The 20,897-nt window shown below is 41.3% G+C and overlaps 1 protein-coding gene across 5 annotated transcripts in view; it reads left to right on the top strand.

Annotated features, from left to right (window-relative positions):
- Positions 1 to 20,897, top strand: part of lsamp (limbic system associated membrane protein) — a 650,892-nt gene that overhangs the window by 612,363 nt on the left and 17,632 nt on the right. For 4 of the 5 annotated variants that reach the window (XM_074641426.1, XM_074641428.1, XM_074641427.1 and 1 more), the window contains one exon: positions 20,158 to 20,289. In XM_074641426.1, the coding sequence (XP_074497527.1) occupies positions 20,158 to 20,289 (132 nt within the window). The remainder of the gene's footprint in view (positions 1 to 20,157; positions 20,290 to 20,897) is intronic. The other variant, XM_074641424.1, reaches the window with a different exon arrangement.

The raw sequence follows: 20,897 nt of genomic DNA, 5'->3' as shown, positions 1-20,897 counted from the left end.
GACACACGTCAGCTAAAACCACAATATCACTCTATATTTCAGCTGCTTGGCAGTAATGTTAGCTGAACAGACAAGGTCTCTCCATGAATCAATGCTGATACTGTGTTTGCTTCTCCTGCCTCAGCGCAGGCTTCAGCAGCGGGGCTCCCCAGCGAGAAACTCGTCTCCCTCCGCCCGCAGCCGGAGAGAGCAGGAAGACACCGGCAACCGGTCGGTAACGAGACGGTAACGTTTCTCTCTGCGGAGCCCCGTTACTTCCCAAGACACGGGAAACCTCTGTTGGTCTGGAGGAGCTGCAGCATTTTTTTCTGTACAAACGTCCACTGTACATTCACTAGATATTCTCAGAGCTAAACTAACTCTTCTGCAGTGAGGAGTGAGCGCGCGTTCACGTCTAGAGGTGGAGCGAGTACGCGAGAACGCGCGCGCTGTCTGAGTGAAGGCGAGCAGGCAGAGGAGACGAGACAGCGGCCACAAGTGAGCACGCATATGCGAGCGCGCATGTGTGCCGACCCGCTACATTTATACGCTTAGAAAGTTACAAACAGTCCCTTTAAATCATGCTTTATTATGCCTCCGTGCAGGGACAGCCTTTTCCAGAGACATTATGTTTTCGTGTTTTCTGTCCGTCCGTCCGTCCGGTTACAGATACAGCTGCTAGCTTTGCTTGAGCTAGGACGTGTTTATCTAACCATAGGGTGAATCTCTTGTATGAAAGGTTCTTATGTATGAAAGCCATGTTGCTGTTCGTACATACTATCAAAGAGTGTACAGGTGGTGTGTCGGTACATCTCTCCATATATGTGCATTCAGATAGTGGCGATACTGCAGCTTTGGGATTTAATCCAATTTCAGAGAAAAGAAATGATGTTCCCCACTGCTGATAAGCTTGTAGTATGATGGATGGAGATGCTCGAGTTGACAACATCTCAGCTTGATAACGGCTCCGTGCCGATTGAAATCCATTCTATATGAATGTCTTTATCAATTACTGCATCAGTTTGTCAGCGCTCCAGACATGTTTCATGGAATACATCTGTCTCCTGCACCTGGAAGCTGAACAACCTGGATGGGTGTATTTGCTTATTTTGTCTGTTTGCATTAAAGGAGAGTGATCTGTTCAGCTTAATCCTGCAAGCCATATGGATCTGACTTGCTGCTTTACAGTACTGCATTGAAAACTAAATCTCCCCTTTATTTTCTGCCTGTGAAACTGGAGTTGAACCCTTGAAGTTCAGATGGCTCACTGTACTGTAGGTAAAGCTCCTTAAACAGCTTTTGCTCCAAGAATATGGATGGAGAGGTGTATATAGAGGGAAGGAAAAAGCAATAACCAATAGTAGATTTTTCAATCTGCAATGGAGGCCTTACTAACTACACCTCTGTACGTTCTGTAATGTCTTCAATGAGGTAGCGTTTCTTTTCATTATTCCCTTTCTCCATGTTGTGTTGAGGAAGAAGTGGGCAGACCACCTTCGACAAGTGTTTGTTCTTTACTGAAACGGTGTGAATGGTGAAACAGTGTGACAGAAGGAAAATCCTGTCAGCGTCCTGGCAGGATTGGATTCTGAAAGTCTACACAGGCACATGTGGCTCCAGAGATGGGGGTCCCACACCATTTACAAACACTGGCACTCTTGTTGTTTTTGTTGTTGTTTTGCGGGTGTCTTTCACCTCCAGAATCCATAAGTCGAACCCAGTTTGAGAGCGTGTGGGGGACTGCTGAGAGAGATAATGATGTCTGGCAACCTGCTGGTCTCACCGTCTCACGCCTTCGCCTGCCTGAGCGTTAACGCCGCTTCACTCAGCGAGGCTCTCAACTGTTTGACGGGACAACAGATGTTCATGAGTCACAAAATGTCAGTCCAAGTCAAAACTTGAGTCTGTTATTCAGAGTCAAGTCTCAATTCAACAGTTCGGGGATCAAAATCAAGTCTCCATAAAGGTTCAAACTTACTAACAATATTGCTATTTCCACAAATTGCAGATGAATTGTGTTTTTTATAGTTATAGGTGTATAAAGGACCCATTATTGTGATTACATTAAAGCACATAATGAAGAATGAACTTTTCTCACTGAATGAACAAACAAGTGAAATACAGTAAGTTACCTAATGAATAGTAGCATTGCATCCTTTGACTAATAATGCGAGCTAAGGCTACCATTTGCCCCATAAATGGAAAGATGGGATCATTCTTGTAAGTATAAGGCAACATCAGGCCTGACTTAAACATTGCTTCCCTAACTTTGTAAAACAAAATGTAACAAATAAATACATAGGTATAAATTTACTGTAATTTTATTTATTATTAAAATAATAAATCGTAAACCAGCATTTTGGTTAGTTAATGCAGCGACAAATGGGTCAAAACTTAAACAGGAATTCAACTTCCAGTTTATAATATATATAGTATATAAACATAGAACTGAATTTAATAGACCGGCCCCATTGTCACCGATACCTGATGCAGCTGTTTGAGTCAGTATATCCGTGCATCCCTACCACATGCATAGTTGACTACATTATGCACAAGATAGCAGTGCAAAAGCACCAACACACAGATACCAACACACTCAAACAGAATGTCTTTATAATGAGGGTGCCTCTATAGTATCTTCTTCAAGCCACATGAGACAACAGGTCCCCAGATTAATGACAGCCACCCCGGGAGGTTGGTCTGTCAGGCAGATGATAAACGCTTTGTCTTTTCAACTGGAGATCCTCTTTAGAACTGCGTTCTTTAATGAGAAAAACTAAATAAAGAAAAACTATTTGCATGGCCTTCGTCTAAGAACAAACCCTGCTTCATCGTTTGTAGTATGAAGGCATGTTGACACTTTTTCACATTTAGAAAAGAACCCCATGGGAGATGCGTACTATTCAACACGCAGCTACAGCTATAAACAAACACGTCCTGCTGTATATACTGTACTGTAGCTTGTAGCCCTCTCATCCTGGTGCTGTTGTTATTGTTGCTATACTTCAAAAATAAGCACTTCTGCTCATCTCCCATCTGCCTTTTTGGCCATTAACTTTAAAAGTAGAGCAAGCCTAGGAGTTGTGCATGGACAAAATAGAGTGAATATGGCTTAGTAATAATATGGTACAGTGGAAACCACTTATAGTAATCATGGTTACAGTGAACAACCCCTTATATGGATCAAAAAGCTTGGGACAGAATCAATCCTATACAAATGCTGTTTAAATAATGAATTTATAGTAATCAAGTAGTCTGCTAACAGTGTGGAACAACATTTTAAAACAACGTTAATTACATTTTTGTTAAGTTTTTACTTTACTCCCTTGATACTTTGCCTCGCGGGCCGTCTGCTTTCCAGCTGGATACCTGAGGCTGGTTCTGCGTGCACATTGAAATCATGACAGGAAAAGGAAAGCAATTTTCTTTATTATTAGATGGAAGTCCAACAACAAAAATCGGCTATAATAATCATCCGATTATAGTGATGAATTTGACCCGGACAGACGTAATCACTATAAGCGGTTTCCACTGTAGTTTGATCATTTTTATCTTATAACTATTCAGTTGCTCAAATTAGAGCTCCTCAAATAGAGCTTCAATGATTAGTTGATTTAAGGAACAGTCTGTAGCATTTAGGGGGATCTATTGGCAGAAATGGAATATAATATTAATGTTTTCTTTAGTGTATAATGTGTTTTCGTTACCTTAGAATGAGCCGTTTATCTACATATGGAGCAGGTCCTCTTCACGGAGCCAGCCGCCATGTTTCTACAGTAGCCCAGAAACCAAGCACTGGCTCTAGATAGAGCCTTTTGCGCTTTTTGCATCGGCCACCGTAGTTCTCCTTCACGCTTGGTACACAGGAGAAGTTTCAGTTGGTTGTAATCTGCAACTTCACCGCTAGATGGCGTCAAATCCTACACACTGCACCTTTAATTGATTACTCAATTCACAGAAAATTTATTGGTAACTAATTTGAAAATTGATAAATTATTTTGAGTCATTTTTTTAGGGGAAAATACCCATATTCTCTGCAACCAGCTTCTCAAATATTAATATTCTCTGGTTCCTTACAGGGCGCTCTCACAAGCCATAATCTGTTTGGTCCGAATCAGAGTGAAAATTATTTGCTGAGAGGCGTGTACAAAGAAGTGAATTTATCTTTTTCGCCTCGAGAGCTGCCGCTTCTATGCAGAGAATCGTGGTCTTTGAAATATTGCCGTGGAAGGTATTTCACTTTGACTCGGCACTGATCTGCTGTGCCCGTGAATCCCTTCTCCAGTTAATCTTGAATGACTTTATAAATGTCACTATTTTTGTAGACTTTATTTAGCATATTCTGTATGCTCTCTTCGGCCCAGATGTAAAGCAAACATCAGACTGCAGAAGTCCATGTCAGTCTTCTCCCACTCATGTTAACCTGTCGTTTAACTGTGTCCATCTCAACAAATGGCTGCACAGGCGTTTTGGTTCACTTGGAAACTGTTTTAATCGAACTGTGGTGCGATATGTTTGGGCAGTTGTGAATGCAGTTTGATTAAAACAGACTAAATGTTGGCTTGTGAAAGCGCCCTTAGTCTTTTATGATAATACTGTGAATATTTTGGGGGTTTTGGACCGTTCGGTCAGACAAAACAAGTCATTTAAAGATGAGCTTTGGGAAATTCCGATGGGAATTTTTCACGATTTTCTGACATTTTATAAACCAAACAATTCCTCAATAATGAAAGTAATCATTATTTGCACCCTTAGTCATATTTAAGCACCCCTGCAAGTTTATGTAACCACGCTGTTAGCAAACCCACAGAGAAACATCACTTCAAGTCTAACTCCAGCGGCTACCAAGTATATAAACCCAATATACCTATTGGGTTTAATTATATTTCCAAATATTGCAATTCTCAAAAAGCAATTTATCCAAAGGGGAGGCTACGGGAGCAAGCAAACTAAGTTTAAAGTTTTTAAGTTTAATAAGCTTTAAATCAAACTGAGAAAAAGCGTAAAACTCTAAAACTAACTACAGTAACCAAACTGCCAAACTCACAATAACAACCCAGAAAGTCATCAAACTGCAGACTGTAACAAGAAAGTCTGAGAAAGTTTTGTCTGTAAAGCTTCTTTTCTCAGGAGCTCAGAAGAAAAAAACCTGAAGCAATCCCGAACAATTCATATAACCTGAGTGACAAATGATGCCTCCAATGCTGGAGTTAAATGTTTTCAGCCAACTGTCTAAATTGGTATTCCATCCTAGGATTTGTTTATGAGATGGTTAATAGCAGGGTTTCTCAATGTGTCCACATTGATTACCGCTGTCATCTGTTTCTACGGAGCCATCCGAGCTGAAACTGCTCTTTCTCAGCTCTGCACAATCTTCTTTCTCTGCTGTTGTTGCCTCCGTCGCTCGGTTATCACGAAGCTAATTAGATTATAACTGACGTGTTATGTTTCTTAATGACAAAATGGCATACTGGATGGATTGAGAGATAAACAGAAAGTGCATTTTCAGTGCTAGGGATGTGTGTATATATGCATAATTAGACTCCATCAAAGATAATGTTCGTTTCATTGAGACAAGAGGTTAGATAGGTTATTGCTTGCACATCACTGAGCTACATTTGTAATTAAGGGATTGTGGGACTGAATTGAATGAATTCTCCCAAGGACTCATAATAGAGCGAGGTCTGATGCAGAGATTTTTGGACCTGCTGTGTCGAGACTGCAGAGAGCCGTCAGATGAAATGCGGAATACTGTGGCTCGGTAAATATTGCAACCCTTTGAGCGTGATAAAAGATGACAATGAGACAGGAGATACTTCATTATGAGTAAGGACGTGGACTTCTGCGGGCAGAGCAAACAAGGTGCTCATTAAAGCGGTACATGCACCACTTCACCCAAATGGTTTTATTTGTTGTTTGGCTGACATTGCCAAAGCAGAAAACAAGCAAAGTGTAACAATTACCACAATTGCAAATAATAGCCTAAATGAAACCGAGTGTGATTATTAACCCTTTCTTTCATACACTCGGGGGTAAATTCACAAAGAATGGATTGAAGCCATCAGGTCTGATCTTTGTGAATTTTTGCAATGAAGCTCATTTGCATAGAAAAGGGCCAATTTTGCACCACATGTCTGCATATCACCTCATTTAAATACGTGCAAATAGCACAGGTGCACTGAGATGCTATGTGCTTGGCAGCGCAGTAAGGGTGCATTTCACCCTTGTGGGTGCTTTGCAAATTTCACAGTGTTTTTTTTGTGTTATTTGTGCAGGTTTATCGGCCGTGCTATCCTTTTGTGAAGTCACCCCTCAGCGTACAAAATATTAAGTGGCCATTATCTTGAGTTACAGAATATTTTGTTGTGAGACTGTCCTCCCAAGAAAAAACGACAGTCAGTCGTTCACATGGAAGGGAAGAAATGGTTGTTATTGAAACCATGTTGATGAAGGTCCCATAACCTTAAATGGATAGTAAACTATCCATTTAAATGGATATTAAACTATCCCTTTAACAAAGTAATCATTTTACCTCTGACCTTAACTTTGTAATGGTTTTGAAAGGTACAGACAGATGATGTAATCCTGCCAATAGGGGCATCAGATAAAAAAACACTAATGTGTCTAGTTTTAAAGGGCAGTTCTAAATGATTTATTTTTTTTATTTAATTTGGAGGACTTTTTCTTCTTTTATCTGAGCCTAAAAGTCCTCTAACTCATCTCCTTGTATCTGATGAAAAGATATTCCTCCATAAATCAATAAGCATTAATGGCTTTTACCTGAATTCCCCTCGTCAGTGTAATTCATCTAGAGAATATAATGTTATACTCTCACTGTATGCGTAGAATTTGGAAATAATATCGACTGATATCAGCTCTTTTCAGTCAGTGATGAAAACAAGAACAAACCAAACCAACACATCCATCATGTGTCTCATTTCATGGCTGTATCATTAATAGTTTCCTTGGACCAAAGTCAACAAAAGCAGCATGGGAGACTTTGAAGATTTAAGGCGGACACAGTGTATGATATTATCGGCAGAGGCAGTGTGACATCTGATTACCTGTGTGAGACTGTGGGCAATGTTGTAGGTAACACGCTATCTTGTAGGTCTTGTACTTTTTATCAAAACACTTTTTGTTCAGCCTCTGCGTGGGCGCTGCTGTGAATATTGACTGTATAACTCATTGCACTGGCTTGTGAGGCGAATGATCAGCAGAGCATGGAGGGACGGAGAGGAGAGGAGAGCAGAGGAGAGGAGAGGGGGATATTCAGCGGGATGGGGGGAAGGAGAGAAGATGAAAGAGAAGAGTGAGGAAAAGTATAGTGTGTGAGCGTGAATGCACATGTGTGGGTACGGTACGTGCCACAGTGCCTCCAGTGTCTGCACGACATGCATGTGCTGAGACCTGCAAGCATGTCGGTGTTCATCTCGTTAGATGGCTGGTTCTCAGCTTGAATCCGCCACTCCCCCCACCCCCCAGAATAGCTGCTAAAGGTGGTCGACTGCAGCACCTGGGTGGTGGGAGGTCAGGAGAATGGCAGCACCCTGTCGTGCACGATGAGGGAGGAAATGGAGCCGCTGGTCAAGCAAGGAATCCTTCACTGCATGCCTCCCGGACTACCAAAATAGTGGTCAGACAAGTATGAAAAATACATGCCCTCTGGCTGCCTCTGGTTTCCCATGACACACGCAGAGCTGGAAAGAGGAGGAACTGGTGGAAGTTATGCTATCCTCAGGGAAGAAGAGAGGAAAAGAAAGAACTTAAAAGACAATGGAGACGAGCAAGAGACGGAGAGAGAGAACAGAACAGTGCTTTAGTATGCAAATGGCCAGTTTCACTGCATGTTCAATCATTCTTATCATTAGTTATAGTAACTCCAGTAGTTAATTAATGTTCAATTATGCATTCGAGATCCTCTCACCTCTCTGGTGTAATAGAGTTTGTCAGTCATTTAGCATTGCAGGGAGGACAACCACAGTGAACCTCAGATCCACTCAAGCACAGACACACACATCTGGATGTCTGAGGAGCTCGCAGTGACGCCGATGATTTAAATTCCAGTCATAAAGATGCCTTGATGTATTTACGATGCTGCACCCTGGCGGCTGAACGGACGAACGGCTGCGAATAGTGTCCTGTAACCAAAATAGCAATGGTTTAACTTCGCCAACACCTATTACCTGTCCATCAGCAGCCATGTTTACTGTGTCCTTGAGCAACATACTGAACCCTGAAAGTGTTCCGCCTAATAGCGTCAGCTAACTGTAAATGGTAAGCGATGAATCTACCACAACAGTTTCATTGCAACAAAGACATCTGTCCAAATGAATTGATTTGGACCGCAGCCCACGTCCCTACGCTATATGATCCGGCTGAATATTGAAGTCGTAACCCTTTTATAACGGTGCTTGGCAGGGCAGCCTTTAAGAGGTTTGACGCTGAGTGCCCTTGACATCCCTCCTACGCCGGCCTCAGCTGTGTCGGCCGCGCTCCAAGACCGGGTTCAGGGCAGTCTCCCCTTGGACTGTCACCTTGTCTGGGAAGCTCACTCTGCCTGTTCTTCCCTGCGACTCTTTGTCTATCCATCTTCGGCTGTCGCTCTGTCTTCCTCTCCCTCATTTTCACTTTCATTGTCTCCTCCTCTTTCCATCATCCTCCCATCTCCACCTTCGGCAGAGGATGACAGTCACTTCAATTGTCCTTTCTGCACCTCATCTCGCTGTCTAGGGAGAGGCATGGAGCTAGAGAGCACAACACAACACACACATGCACACACACATATCTCTGACTCTCAGGAGGGAGTGCAGATACATAGGTGCATCAGTAGTGTAACTTCTGTGCAGTAGGAGTGGGTGAGAAGATTAGGCAGGAGACACCCGCACACACATATATACACACACACACATATCATTGTGTGCCAAGCTGTCAGTGACAGAGAGTAGCTGACAAGCCTGCTGATTGTGGGAGTGAAGTGTAAGGTGGTGACAGGTTCTTATCAGGGCATCCCAGGTCAACCCTCCCGCTCCGCGTCTCCAGCTGTGTGCGAGTGCGTGTGTGTGCACAATCACTTGAATACCAGCACTTTAGCAAAAGAAGACAGCTGCTCATCCGTCTCTCCGCAGGTCTCAGATCTGCTGACTGTCACCGGTCCCTTGTTTGTTTACAATCAGCATCATCAGCAGCTGGTCCGAAATCAGTCTGCTGTCACACGGTGCGCAGAACATCATGAGCACAGCTTGCCCTGTGTCTGCCCAGCCTCATTAGGTGTAGTCACCGCTGGGCTGGCTGAACGCTGGAGCTCACACAGAAACTCAGCACTTTTTTTCCCCGGCCCATAAGCACTTTTTCGAGAGCCCCGAGTCACACAGCCCTTCAGGGAGACAGTAGCCTGAAGGAGAAGTGAACTCGTGATTTTTAAGGTTTCTGGTTTGAATCCCTGCACAAGGCAAAGAGATGGAAGCAGGGGAGGAGAATGGAGAGACATGGTCTTCTCTCTATTTTACCTTCTCTTCACATGCCCTTGAGAAAGCCCTTCTAATTAGACGGTGGTACTGGGCAGCTCCTATGTACAGTGTGACAGGAAAGTGTAGAGATGTAACAAAGGCTTCCAAACAGGGTGAATAATATGCTATGGACTCACCAGAGATAAACTTAAGTGATCACCTATGGGAGTGATGTGTTAAAACCCTGAGACACCAAGCCAGCGGCCAGTTTGGGGCCGTCTATCGCCCTAGTTTTTGCAGTGTGTCTCGCACTGTCAGCTCTAGTCTGCCCGTGTCTGAGTTTTTTTGGCCGAGTCATCGTGTTGAATCGGCGACGAAGCCCATCAGTGAGAGAAATCACTCTGAGCCGAGTAATGACCGCTGTTAACAACATTCACTGCAGCCTGTAGGTCTTTGAAAAAGACACTCTGCCTGGTAGCCTAAACAGAAGACTATAAAACTTGCAAATAGAAAGAAACTAACATTATTGCTAATTGCTAATTGCCAATAAAGTTAGCTTAAGACTTTTTCCTTTAATTGTAACCGTCTGTGTGAGGGCATTGTAACCCTAATTGGGACATTGTGTTAATAGGTATTCTTCCTACTTCTGTGGTAAAAAGGAGTATCTCGACTGCTGTTGGTGGGGAAATGAAGGAAAATAAAGTCATGATTTTGAGAGGGAGGGAAAAAAGGTATAATATTGCAAGAATTTGCAAGAACAGTTAAAGAAAAAAAGGGTCCTGGGAATTAATAAGTAACAATTATAATAATTATAATAATAATAATAATAATAATAATATTTTTTAAATAACAATTTACTACAAGTTATCAAGTCTTAATATGACAAGAAAAATGTTTATGGAAAAAAGTCTTATACCACATAATAATAATTATAAAATATTGTGTGTATATAAGTACGCAGGAAATGGTTTAGTAAGTATTAAACTCTATTGTCATAATATTATGACCTTTTGTCTTGTAAAATTATGACTTAACTGACATACCTCATTCTCATTCTTGAGATTACTGCTTTATTCTCACAACATTGCATCTAATTTCTGGAGTGATCCTAATGCTCTGTCATGATATGGGGACGGAAACTAGTCAAGCTCTGTAACAATAGGGTATTGTAAAACAGTTCAATGTCATGTGTCAGTTCGGCTACAGAAAAATGGAGATATCTTTTCGCAGGAAGTGATTTACAGCCGATTATGCAGCTCAGTAACTAAATAAAACGGATAGAGTCGTGGACGTGTGGAGTGATGAGTGCACATGACGAGGGTAGAGCCTTGGCCCACTGGCAACACATCTCTTTTATCACATGCACACACACATACGCATACACACACATCCCTGTACTTCTATCTTCTATCACCGTCTGACATCGTAGCCTGAATCCCCGAAGCCAATCCTCAAGCCTTACGTGCAGAGATGCAATATAGTTATGAGGTTATCTCTCTGTCAGTGTCAGGTTCTGACATGAAGAACTGTTTGGGAGTCTATGAATGATGCTATCGTGTGTTCGTATGAGTCTTTGCATGCACTCGTGTGTTGGTGTGTGCATGACAGAGACAAAGTAAAGGAGAGAAACAGTGATAGAAGGGTAAACCGTGATTGCCTGACCTTGCTATCCTTGCTCAACACAAAGCCTCTTGTCCCGTGGCGAACACAAGCCCATTGAATCCATCCAGACAGTAATGAGAAGTCTTCCCACAACAATAAGCTGGATCCATTTATCAGCCAAGTGTAAGAGAAAGCGGACAACCCAACTACCCTTCATGGGAATTCAATCACTAAACCCTATTCTGTTTTATCAACAATTAATCTCCTTTTAGAACCTCACACTTGAACAGGACAAACAACGGTAGCTATACAGCGCCGTACAATGTGCGGCCACACAGAGAGAAATCACACCGGCGCTTCCTCAACAAAGGCATGTGAGGAGTCGGAAGAAGAAGAAGGAGAGAGTGTGAAAATGAGATAGAGAGAGAGGAATGACAGCGTTGAGAAAAACAGACGGCTGCACCGCTCCGCTGTGCGTATCATTTCCTCGGCTCAAGAAGCGGCAAATAAACAGCCGTCTTGTTTTTGGCTCCAACACCTGTGTTATTTCTGCACCGCCAGCAGCAGTGGCAGCAAATGGCTGGTGAATAGAAGTGGAAGTTCTCCTTTTGTCCTCAGACTGCTGAAAAGATATTGTTCATGTAGGATTTCTCCTTAGACATACAGAATTAATGGCAAATGTAATAAGACATTAGAATCCAGGCAATATAACACAGCGCATTAACAAGAGGAGTCTCACAAGGGTATTTTTGCTGCTTTCATTACATAGGATTTAAGACATTTCAGGTTGCAAGTGATTTTAATGTTGTAAAACTGACATAGTGAAATCCAGCCCCGTCTCCTAAAAAATACATTACCATTAGGGCCTTCAAAGATAACGCGATAATAACGCGTTCAATTTTGTCAAGGAAAAACTGGCATGGCCATTTTCAAAGGGGTCCCTTGACCTCTGACCTCTAGATATGTGAATGAAAATGGGTTCTATGGGTACCCACGAGTCTCCCCTTTACAGACATGCCCACTTTATGATAATCACATGCAGTTTGGGGCAAGTCATAGTCAAGTCAGCACACTGACACACTGACAGCTGCTGTTGTCTTTTGGGTTTGAGTTTGCCATGTTATGATTTGAGCATATTGTTTATGCTAAATGCAGTACCTGTGAGGGTTTCTATACATACATTTGCATTAAGCAAGCATTTTTGCCCACTCCCATGTTGAACAGATAAAAATTGTATGATTAATATGCGATTAATCGCGATTAACTATAGACAATCATGTGATTAATTATTTTAATCGATTGACAGCCCTATTTTTTACTAAACCTAACCAAGTAGTTTTGTTGCATTTTCATTGTGTTTTGATTCAATTTACAATGTTAATCGCGTGTTTGAAATTGTTTAAAACTGCGACCGTAATCTGGGAGAAAATATGTTTCCCCCTGGTTATGCAGTTTAGTTGTATGCAAACATAATTTTGTGGGAGACAGGGTTGGTGAAATTCCCTGTTTTTGAACTTTGAGTGCAGTATCCCTTTAAGATAGCGGTATGGAGCCGTGTTGATAGATATTTGCATTGCATGGTCTGTTTGGTTTTGGCATTACACTGTCAATAGAGTCATAAGTGAGCTAAAGCTTCATTTAGTTTCTGAGCTCAGTCCTCTTTCATCATCTCCACCGGGAGGAATGTGTGGATGAGGATAGTTACTCTGCAATTATGTGTTGACCCATCATTTAAATCACACCGACTCCTGACAGGAAGATAGCTGCCATGTGGCTGTGTTAGATAAAGCCTGGACCAACTGTCCAAACACAAATGCACACATGCTCAAACACACACACACACACAGATGAAAGTCCAGAATGGGAGTGGGCGGGTATGTGTTCATATACATATACTATCACACTCATGCAGACAAAAGAAAATAAATGTCGCAGGGTCTTTTATGCTACTCGACTCTGAAGTTTCTCAAATCAGCTGCTTAACATAAATTAGCATTTGCAAAATAAATGTAATGTTTCTCACTGTGGTAAAGTGATGCTGATGAATGATGCATGAGGATATGCAAATGAGCGCCATCCAGTTGCCAGCTGAAGTTGCTGGTTTGTGATTCACATTCCTCACCCTCTCTGTCTCTCTCTTTCCCTCCCCTCTCTGGGAGGTGGGGGGCAATGTATGCATGCATGGACCTACAGAATGCCACTGTTGTCCCTCACTCCTACAGACTAGTTTTAATTGACATGGAAAACTTGTAGTTATTCTCACAAACTTAAAATCGCCAGTGCAATGCAAATCAGTATCCAGCAGGCATTTGTAGAAGTGTTCTTCTTCCAGGCCCCTCAACGCTTCCCAACTCGCTTACAAAAGCCTGCTGTTGCATATCCCAAAGGCTGCAGGGCTTTCAACAGTATAATGTGGGGGAAAATGTTGCAATTATAGGCACTGTCTTTTCAGCATGGGTAGCACAAGGCTGCTTGGCAAATTAGTGGATAGCAATTTGAGCTCGGTGTCCAAGAAGGTGTGAAAGGTGGGTTTAAAGAGCAGTTTAAAAAAATAAAATGAACAATAATTGATGCGCTGTCACCGTTCAGCTTTGAACATGTGGTATTCACTACATGTTTTGCATTTTGGACAGTCAAAAAAACATTGACTTTTTCATCTGGTTTTTCAACATATTTCATAAGGTTTCAAATAAGAATTGTGAAGTGCTTCATTTAGCTGTAGGCAGCTGCATTGCAGCTTACTGTATAACTTAATTATTCGCAGATGTTTCCTGTAATTCTCAGTTATTACATGATTTATCCTTTTGGAGCAGAGTGATTTTTCCATGTATCTCTGACTCTAAAGGGTTAAACTCACAGTATTTCAAACTCCCACATGGGAGGTATTACTTTTCAACAGCTCCTAAAACAATGCTTTCTAAATAATCAGAGAACAATCACCAAGCATCTCAGCAAAGCTAATTTAATTTCTTTCTTTTTTTGCGGGTTGGGTATACATTTCTCTGTGATAGTCATGGAATAGTTTCGTTCTAAAAGTAGATATGCAGTCACTAAAATGAAGGAAAAAAATGTCACAAGCACAAAATTGGAACAAATTACGACACTTATCAATTTCATTGCATACTGATAGCCCAGTGGTGACACAGTAGAGCGTTTACATTTTATAGAGAGATGAGCTCAAGTTTATATGGATGCTTTATCTGCCGAAACTCGACAGTTCAGTGGTCCAAAACACCTTCTGTGACCACGAGTTTCTATTCCAGTATTCTCTCAGAGCAGAAAATAGACTGCATTTTGCCACCTATTTCCTCTGTGGTCCTCAATGTGGATTCTGTTGTTAGAGTAGCTCAAGGCTACTGACACTTGTGTGCCCCCGCTCCCCCCCCCCCCCCCCCAACTCCACGTATACCAGGAGAAAAGTCTGAGAACAAACGCTTGCAACATGGAAATATAATCAAAAGACGTACAACAAACGTAGTGTGGTTTGGCAGGGGTTCAAACTCTGACCTGCATCCACAGATTTACAGGTGGAGGAGGCAGCACAGACGTCTGTGTACTTATGTGAATGTGTGAACGAGAAAAAGAGAGGGCGAGAGAATGGGTCTACTGCCAAAAAAGCCACTTTCAAAGTCAAAAATATCTATCTATCTTTAGTTCTATCTATCGTTCTATCTATCGCTCTATCAAACTATCTATTGTTCTATCATTCTATTGTTCAATCTATCAATCTATTGATCTATCTTCTATTATTCTATGCATCATCCTATTGATGTATCGATCTATCATTCTATCGATCGATCTATGTATTGTTCTATTGTTCTATTATTCAATCTATCTTTTTAATCTATCTCTCTATCGTTCTATAGATCTATCTATCATTCTATGTATTGTTCTACTGATCGATCGATCTATCGTTCCATCGATTGATCAATCTATTTATCGATTGATCTAACTTTCTATCGATCCATCCATCTATCATTCTATCTATCATTCTATCTATCTAGCTATCAGCTTAATGATTAATTGTTCACCAAAATTGCAATTCAAAAGCGCACAATTTATAAATTGCAGGAGTCACTATTGTAATTAACTAATTTACATGATTAACATTGAAAGTTTAAGGTAAATTGGCAACTGTTGGTTTCACCAGCTATAATGACGATTGTTGCGGATATACTGTATTTACAGCTAATTAATGTTAATTCCGTGAGATCTATATAATTCTTAATGTTTACAAAAATAGACTGGATTGTGTGTTCTTGAGGTTAAAAAAAAATAGCGGGAAGTGAACAGAGTTGTTTGAATCTCCCAGTGAAACTGACGACTCATTATATATTAGAGGACTGATGTCTCAGCAGGATTTGGAAAAACTAGTCCATGCATTTATCTTCAGCCGACTTGACTACTGTAACGGCGTCTTTACCGGTCTTCCTAAAAAATCGATCAGACAGCTGCAGCTGATTCAGAACGCTGCTGCTAGAGTCCTCACTAAGACCAAGAAAGTGGATCACATCAGTCCAGTTCTGAAGTCTCTACACTGGCTGCCTGTCTCTCAGAGAATTGATTTCAAAATACTGCTGCTGGTTTACAAAGCACTAAATGGTTTAGGGCCAAAATACATTTCTGATCTTCTGCTGTGTTATGAACCATCCAGACCTCTCAGGTCATCTGGATCAGGTCTGCTTAGTGTCCCCAGAGTCAGAACTAAACATGCAGAAGCAGCATTCAGTTTTTATGCACCAAATATCTGGAACAAGCTCCCAGAAACCTGCAGGACCGCTCCAACTCTCACTTCTTTTAAAACAAAGCTTAAAACTTTCCTGTTTGCGGGTGCCTTTTATTCTGACACTGCACTATAACTTCTACTCTTTTGAGTTTTATGCAATTTTAGCTTCTATCCTAGCTTTTATTTTTACCTTGTTTTTATTTTCTAATCTTTAATGTTTTAATGTTTTTATGTTTTTATAACTGTTTTAATTATTTCTTAATGTTCTTTTGCATTTTGTCGCAATGTTCTTGAATGTTTCTGTAAAGCACTTTGAATTGCCCTGTTGTTGAAATGTGCTATACAAATAAAGCTGCCTTGCCTTGCCTTGCCTTGCCTTGCCTTGCCTATATCATCATTTAAAGCATTTCACCTTAAAAGCTCTGACTGGAGACCTCCGGCATTCGGGGCTGTAAAGCAAATCATCAGTGAAGCTAATGGCAGCTCGTTAGCTTAAGCTGCACATTGCTGTCAGCTGTATCATTAAAGGTCAGTCTGACATCAACATTGTCAGATATCACCAGCAGTTTGTCATTATTACCATAACTGGCCATCTATATACAATAGCTGTTATAAATAAACAGAATGTCGAGATTTTTAGTAATTATAATAATTTCTCTGATGTAATATATGCAATAAATATGTGATTAATCTTTAGCCATGATTGTGATGTGGCTGTGGGAATAGCACTGACTGAAATATTTCAGCATCTATTGGATGTATTGCCATGAAATGTTGTACAGATATTCACAGTCCCCAGAGGATGAACTCTGCTGACTTTGTTGATCAACTGACCTTTCCTCTAGCGCCACCACAAGGTTGATATTTTGAACCACTAAACGGATTGCCATGAAATTTGGCACAGATATTCCAGCCCTGTCTCCTAAAAATTACATTCCCATGCAGCTAAAATACATTCTGAATTACTTTTGGAAGGAAATATATTTTGTCGCGGATTATAATTTATCTGCGGACGGCCGCAACAAGTGATGTAGTAAAACGAGCGACTTTCCCAGGAGACTGCTGTTCGTGTCCCGTGTGAAACTAAAAGTCAACGTTCACTTACCTAGTCATTTTTTTTAACCCAAACCATGATGTTTTTTTTACTAAACCTAACCCAGTAGTTTTGTTTCCTAAAGTAAGACAGAGTTGAATATTCACGGTGCCCAGAGGACGAATACTAATGACTTTGGTGATCCCCTGATTTTTAATCTAGCGCCATTATCAGGTCAAATCTTTGGTTTGTCCAAGATTGGTTTATTACCAAATACCTTATATCAAGCAATGTGAGCATGCTAGCACAGATGGTAAACATTATGCCTGCTAAACATGCCAAAGTTTATCTGGAAAAAAATATATATTTGAAAAATAAATAATACTCTTTCCTTGTCCTTCCCTTACTTGATCGACTCGTTCCCTCTCTGCCACCAACTCCCCCTCCTTTCTCCAGATTAGCATAGAAATGTGGTTATATAGTAAAGTGAAATGCCAGGATTCATGGGGCTTTTCTAATGTGCACATTTTCAATCAGTCACCGCTTTCAGCGCTCCCTGAAAACCTTCAAGGAAATGTGTCTTCATCCCAGTTCATGCATGCACGCGTCATGCTCACCATAGAGACATTACGCCTCTGCACACACAGGCGTGGGCACATATGCATACACATGTACACATATACTGTACACACACACTCTAATCAATTCCCCCTAGACAAGATTAACCAATCTGTCTTCATTACGCTTCATTAAACAGATAACGTGAAGCACACACTTCTCGTGCAGGAAGCTGTATTCTCCTGTGGGCACGGACAAAGATGCATGAAATGCAATTGTTTCTTTAGACAATGCATCATGTTCCATTCATCCTTCATGATTGAGTTGCTCTCTAAACATACCAGGTGAGATTACTGGCCGTTAATTGGTGCACTTGAATAAAATAGTCGAGACGCTTCCTCTCATCTCTCATTTGAATTCTTCTCTCTTCTGTATTCTTCGATCTTTGCAGTCACCTGGTTTTTCAGCACCAAACCAAAGCACTGAAGAAGAGATGGAGCTTCAATAGAATTTCCATGGCAACAGATTTTTCAATCATACCTCTCGAATCACGTTAATCTGGCAGTTGGTCCAGGGAGAGCTGAATATGGTCTGGCTTTGATCATGCGCCCACTGATCTTTCAATCAATATGAAATAATACTGTACGAGCTGACTTCCATCTCCATCATGCACTTGATATGGATCATTTAGTTATACTTCTCTTTCTGTCTCAAACATTGAGGCCAGACTTTGTTTTATAGATATTTGGCATTTGAGCTTCAGGCATGTATAAAAGTCAGACTGATGTTTTGTTGTTACCTGGCGATTTTGTGAGCATGAAATGGCACAGCATTTATGTGCGTTCACCAAAGCAGAACAGCTGTTTTTCGACTAACCTCCCATATCAGAGTCCCCCGAAGTTGCCGGTTCATTTCTCAGGTCGCGACGCTTCGGGTCTCACGGAGCCTGCAGCCCCTTCACTCGTAACATGAGCATGAACTTGCCCACAATAGAGACCACTGACATTTACTGTTGTTACAAACAGTGCATTTTTCCCCATTCACCCCAGAGACCTCCTCCGTGCAATGTATTTCCACCGCTAAGACTCCCATCATTCCTTATTTTCTTAGATTAAGGGAAGAATCAGTCGATGTTATTGTAGTTATTACATTTGCTCAATCCTAGGAGACGCAGATAATTGTATCTTTTGGAGAAATATCCTGAGATTTGCTCTGTCGGCATACTGGCTACAAGCAGATGATTCCTTATTAGGTTTCCAATTTGCAATTTCCAATCATTTCATTTCCCATCACGATGAAATGTATGTCAATTGGCTGTCCAAGTCAAATGAACGAGCTGTACATCATTGTATTGTGTGCAAACACAGGTATTATCATATACCGCATTAATTATCACACCTCTTTCGAATGAATTGCTATGTCACACATTCACCAAATGAATTAATTGTCACATTACAAATGATGATATCTCAGGGGTCTTCACACCAATGCTATCTTCAGATGTGTTAAAAAAGACAAAGTGCAATTAATATGGCAGCACATTAAAGAGTTTGCCATTTCCCCTTCCTGACCCAGCCACAGATCTTTAATAAGACATAGCAGATACAGCAGATCTTTCCTAATGAGACGCCGAGACGCTGTGTTCTTTACATGGCTAATTAGCAGGATTGCTCATTAAACAATTAGTCTGATATCCGTCTGATAGTCTCCGTGGGTTTCTTCCAATCAGTTCAGATGTGTTGTCTGACATTTGCAGATACTATTCCTCTGTTAATTGTAGCTGTCAGACAAACAACTAATAAAAGTCTGCTTAACAAGTTGTTGAATATTAAATGCGCTTCCAGTTTAAGAGTCAATCTAAATCATTCAGTCGGAGTCTCGCGGCATGACCTGACTGTGGATTTGAATTAACTTAAGAGTGCGGAAGCATGCTGTAGTTCAAATTGCTGCCTTATTTATTTAGCCTTTAACAAAAGCGAGTCTCAATGGATTTACATTTGTCTCACACACTCCGATGTCGGAATTTGGAGGCCGTTGTCTGACAGTTATGTAACTTTACAAAACCACAAACACACCTACTTCACACAGACCAGGAGCAGTTATACAACCCTGTATCATACCGAAGCGTGTAATAGACTCGCCTGTCCACCAGATGATAGCCATTCAGTGTCATGTATTGCCTCGCCATGGCATGAATATTACACATGTGTATGAAGGTGCAGTAATAGCAGGAGGCAACAAAACCGCTTAGTTAGGTTTCAGGAAAACCGTCACAGTTGGCCTTAAAATAAGTACGTAAAATATGTGAGGAAACAACGGAACATGAAAACACGTTACAAACATCACTAAGGCAACTTACAAAACAAAACATCAGTCTCTTGTTTGAAAGTCCTGTGTTTGCTGGACCAGCTCCCCTCCTGCCCGCCCCATGTGTCTTTTTCCACTCTTTAAACTACGTCACCACTTTCTCTGAGTGTTTAATATTGCCACGGATGAGTTTACGATGTAGGTAATTGAAATCCCGGTGCATCTCTGGCGCTAAAGGGTGCCTTGTGCATTGGTATCACACGCCGAGGGGCATGACAAGGAGGATTGCACGCCCTGTGAATGAGAATGGGCTGATTATGCTGGTTTAAAGTCAGTGGGAAAAGTAAGAATTGAAATGAAAAGTAAATTGTGTTACTCTGGAACAGAGATCAAACATTAACTTTGTCTTCATCCCACCTCCTTCTTTTCTCTACTGTCTCTTTTGTCTCTCTCTTTGTCCCTCCCTCAATCCCTCCTTCATCTCTCCTTCTATCTCTCTGCAGCAGAGCCGTTGGACGGAGAAGAATACCTGGATATTATAGGTATCATGCGAAACCAAGCAGGTCGTTACGAATGCAAGGCCAGCAACGACGTCGCCACGCCTGATGTCAAATACGTCAACGTGGTTGTCAGCTGTAAGTAACCACACGCTGCGGCACCTGCTATATTCCAAACTGAACAATGATCAACATGCTCACCACGATTCATGTTTCACACAACGGATAGAAAGCGTATAAAAGTCAAGATTGGAAATTAAGTGTAGAGACGTGGTGAACATAGTGTGCGAAAGCGTGATGGCTGAATCTTGAAAGTTTTGGAGCACCCCCTTCAGTCTTCTCAAGATGAATCCAGGTAGAAAGATCTCTAGCTTTGATTGCAACTGTCATTACCATGGTAATTCTCACCTACTATCTTCATTTAAGAGACACTTAGCATTTCAAAACAAGATCACCTAATTACATCTTGTCAGGGGTCCATGTTAGATCTGACGAGTGTAATGCATATGTTGGATTGATGAACAGCTCATTAGACATCACAAACCAACTCCCCTCCCTCCCAGAGGAGTTATATAATTCTCTTTGATCCGAACAAATCACGTATGGCTGGTTGCCCAATTTGTACTTTAGCCAAATCTAAGTGCCTGTATGAAATGATAAAGATTTCTATATTAAACCATTTCTTAGTGTTTAATCCCAAATGGAAAATGGGCATTAATCCACATATTTCTGGCCGTTGTGATGTT

The sequence above is a fragment of the Sebastes fasciatus genome, chromosome 7 (assembly GCF_043250625.1).
Source record: "Sebastes fasciatus isolate fSebFas1 chromosome 7, fSebFas1.pri, whole genome shotgun sequence".
In the NCBI taxonomy this organism is placed as follows: Eukaryota; Metazoa; Chordata; class Actinopteri; order Perciformes; family Sebastidae; genus Sebastes; species Sebastes fasciatus.
The sequence above is the reverse complement of the archived record's forward strand: the minus strand, read 5'-3'. Positions and strand labels throughout refer to the sequence as shown.